Source organism: Galeopterus variegatus, unplaced genomic scaffold (assembly GCF_000696425.1).
Source record: "Galeopterus variegatus unplaced genomic scaffold, G_variegatus-3.0.2 Scaffold5295, whole genome shotgun sequence".
Classification (NCBI taxonomy): domain Eukaryota; kingdom Metazoa; phylum Chordata; class Mammalia; order Dermoptera; family Cynocephalidae; genus Galeopterus; species Galeopterus variegatus.
In genome coordinates, this window is record NW_007731406.1 from 96,974 (window position 1) to 99,571 (window position 2,598).

At 39.5% G+C, this 2,598-nt stretch overlaps 1 protein-coding gene across 1 annotated transcript in view; it reads left to right on the forward strand.

Moving 5' to 3' along the window:
* Nucleotides 1-1,508: 1,508 nt before the first annotated feature.
* The window catches only part of XPC (xeroderma pigmentosum, complementation group C), a 31,898-nt gene continuing 30,808 nt past the window's right edge, over nt 1,509-2,598 (forward strand). Inside the window, exon 1 of the mRNA XM_008589206.1 lies at nt 1,509-1,563. Coding sequence (XP_008587428.1) covers nt 1,509-1,563 — 55 coding nt within the window. The remainder of the gene's footprint in view (nt 1,564-2,598) is intronic.

The following is a 2,598-nucleotide window of genomic DNA, read 5'->3' on the forward strand; positions in this document are numbered from 1 at the left end:
CTTCCATGGCTCTTGCCAAGGCTGATTTCTTCTCTTACTTCAGGTGTCAAGTCAGACACTCCTTGAGCATCCTATCTAAGGCGTTCTTTCCCAGGTACTCTCTGTCATGGTATCCCAGTTATTGCCCTCTTTCACAATTTGTCTAGAATTTAAGGTTCATGAAAGTATGTCTTATTTTTAGCTCTATCCTATCTTGTCCTCCCCTTGACTTACCCTGTGTATACTAAGTGCTCAGTAAATATTTTAAATAATTGCCAAATGCATGCTGTAGAAGGGATTTCTGGGTCTTCAAAAATAACTGGGTAGAAAATTAGAGTAGGTAACCAACAAGGCTTCCTATGTCATTAGAGTCTGTGATTCTGTACAGATTGTAAGTTCATCATCTATTAGGAAATAACCAAATGGTAATAATTCCTAAACTTAGGAGGAGATTTAGTTCACAGTTTAAATTATGAGTTCCATTTTAGTCATTCATTTACTCATTCATTCACATATTTTGAGTGTCTGCTGTGTGCTGTACATGAGCTATGTGACATGGGAGATAGAGATATGTGGGAGGATCTTAGGGTTAGGGTTGACATGACATTTGCACATAAAATATACAAGGCACAGTGTATCGTGGCTTCCAAAGGAAAAATCAAGTTTGACTGGAGATATTGGGAAATGCTCTTTGAAGGCGTTGTTTGACTTGGGACTTTAAGAATGGGTACTATTTCAGGAACGGGTTATGAAAGGGAGTTAGTATTCTAATCAGAGTGTATTCTGGAAATGTGGCAATTCAAAATTAAAGACTTTAATCTGATGGAAATACTACCTGCCTGAGTAGCATTCTTCCTAGGTCAACGCTTCTCCCGGGTGCTAGTTTGGTATAGCGCGCCAACTCTTAGTTATGTAACACTTATGTAACTACTTAGTAGTTACACGGCACTTGGGTAAATTGTTTTGGATAAATGATTTAGCTCTTCTGACCTTTGTCTGCAAAATGAAATATTACTTTGCAGGGGGTTGTGAGTTTTCGATGAGATGGCATATAAACCTTGGCATGGTCCCATGTTAGGTAATCAGTGGGCTAGCTTGTATCATTCACTTAAAACGCAGGATAGAATGCATGCATGCTTTACTCATACTCTGTCAGCCAGAGGAGCTAGCGGTGAGTGCCCAAGGCAGCTTCTCGGATCTGAAGATTCGGTTGTGGTTGAGTAGAGGAGCGTAGACTTAGCAATTGCGGATTAGGCTGCAGATGACACTCATTTGGTGACTATCAGTGTAGATTTTAACAGCACCCTTGTGCATGTGAATGAAGTTGATACTTGGCTGCTTTCAATAGTCAGGAACAAAGGAAATAGTTTTCTTCATTATTTCCTTGATGCTATTAGGGCACCTCTGGTTTCTTCATATTTCTTCTCTGTGTTATTGCCTTCAGTGGTGTAATTCATTCATTCCTTCAGCAACTATTTATTGAGCACCTACTATTTCCAGGGACTATTATAGGTACCAGGATTGTAATAATGAACAAGAAAGGCAAGATCTCTGCTGTCATGATGCTTATAATCTTTGGAGAGGGTAGGTAGGGCAGACAATACTATTTAAAAAAGAATCATGTGGTGATAAGAGCTGTGAAGAAAGTAAAACAGGTTGGGGCTATAAAACTGCTGTGGGAATGGGGAAGAGTCAGCTCAGCCAGAACCAGTGGTCAGGGAAGGTGGCTGAACAGGGAAGATGAGGAGGTGACATTTTGAGCCATTCATAGGAAGTCCTGGGGGAAAAGAGTTCTAGGCAGAGGGAACAGTAGGTTTAAAGACTCTTAGGAGGGGGTTTGGATCCTTGTACTGGTCAGCCGCCAAAAACGAAAAAAGACTCTTAGGAGAGAATGAAGTTGGCCAGTTGTCTGGACACAGTGAGTGAGGGGGCAAGTGGTAGGAATTAAGGTGAGAGAAGTGGGCAAGGCCCTTAACTTGGAGACCAAGCTAAGGAGTTTGAATTTTCTCCCAAGTGCTGTGAAAGGTCACTGGAAGGTTTATGCAGGTGTTCTTATTAAATCTTAGCAGATGGCCAAGCAGCCATAGTGGTCATTCCTGCCCTACTGAAACAATAATACTGACCTCAAGGAGACATATTAGATAGCATATTAGATAGCTCTAGATCTTGGAGAAGCCTGGAAAATAGCCTCCAAATGCTTAAGGACTAAAAAAAAAAGAAGAAAAAGAGTCAAGTGTATTTCTACCATCCAGAAATAACCACCCTTAAGTAATGGTCTGTTTCCTTCTGGTCTGTGTCTTTTTTGCATAGCAGAAAGCATACCATAAAAACAGCTTTGCATGCCTCACGTTATATTGTATCATGTATCATTTTCTTTGTCTGAAAAGATTAGTAAATTATATTTCACTGTATGACTGTGCCATAATTTACTTATTATCTCATGGTTAGACATTCAGATTTTTAAAAAAAAATTTGGATATTATGAATAATGATACTATGAACATTTTTTGATTCAGTTTTTTGTTTCCTTTTAACTCCTCTACTTCTCTCTTCAAAATTCAGATATAACACTTGTGCCTTTAACCAACTAAATAAGTTTGGTGGTGCCTCTGAAGTGTC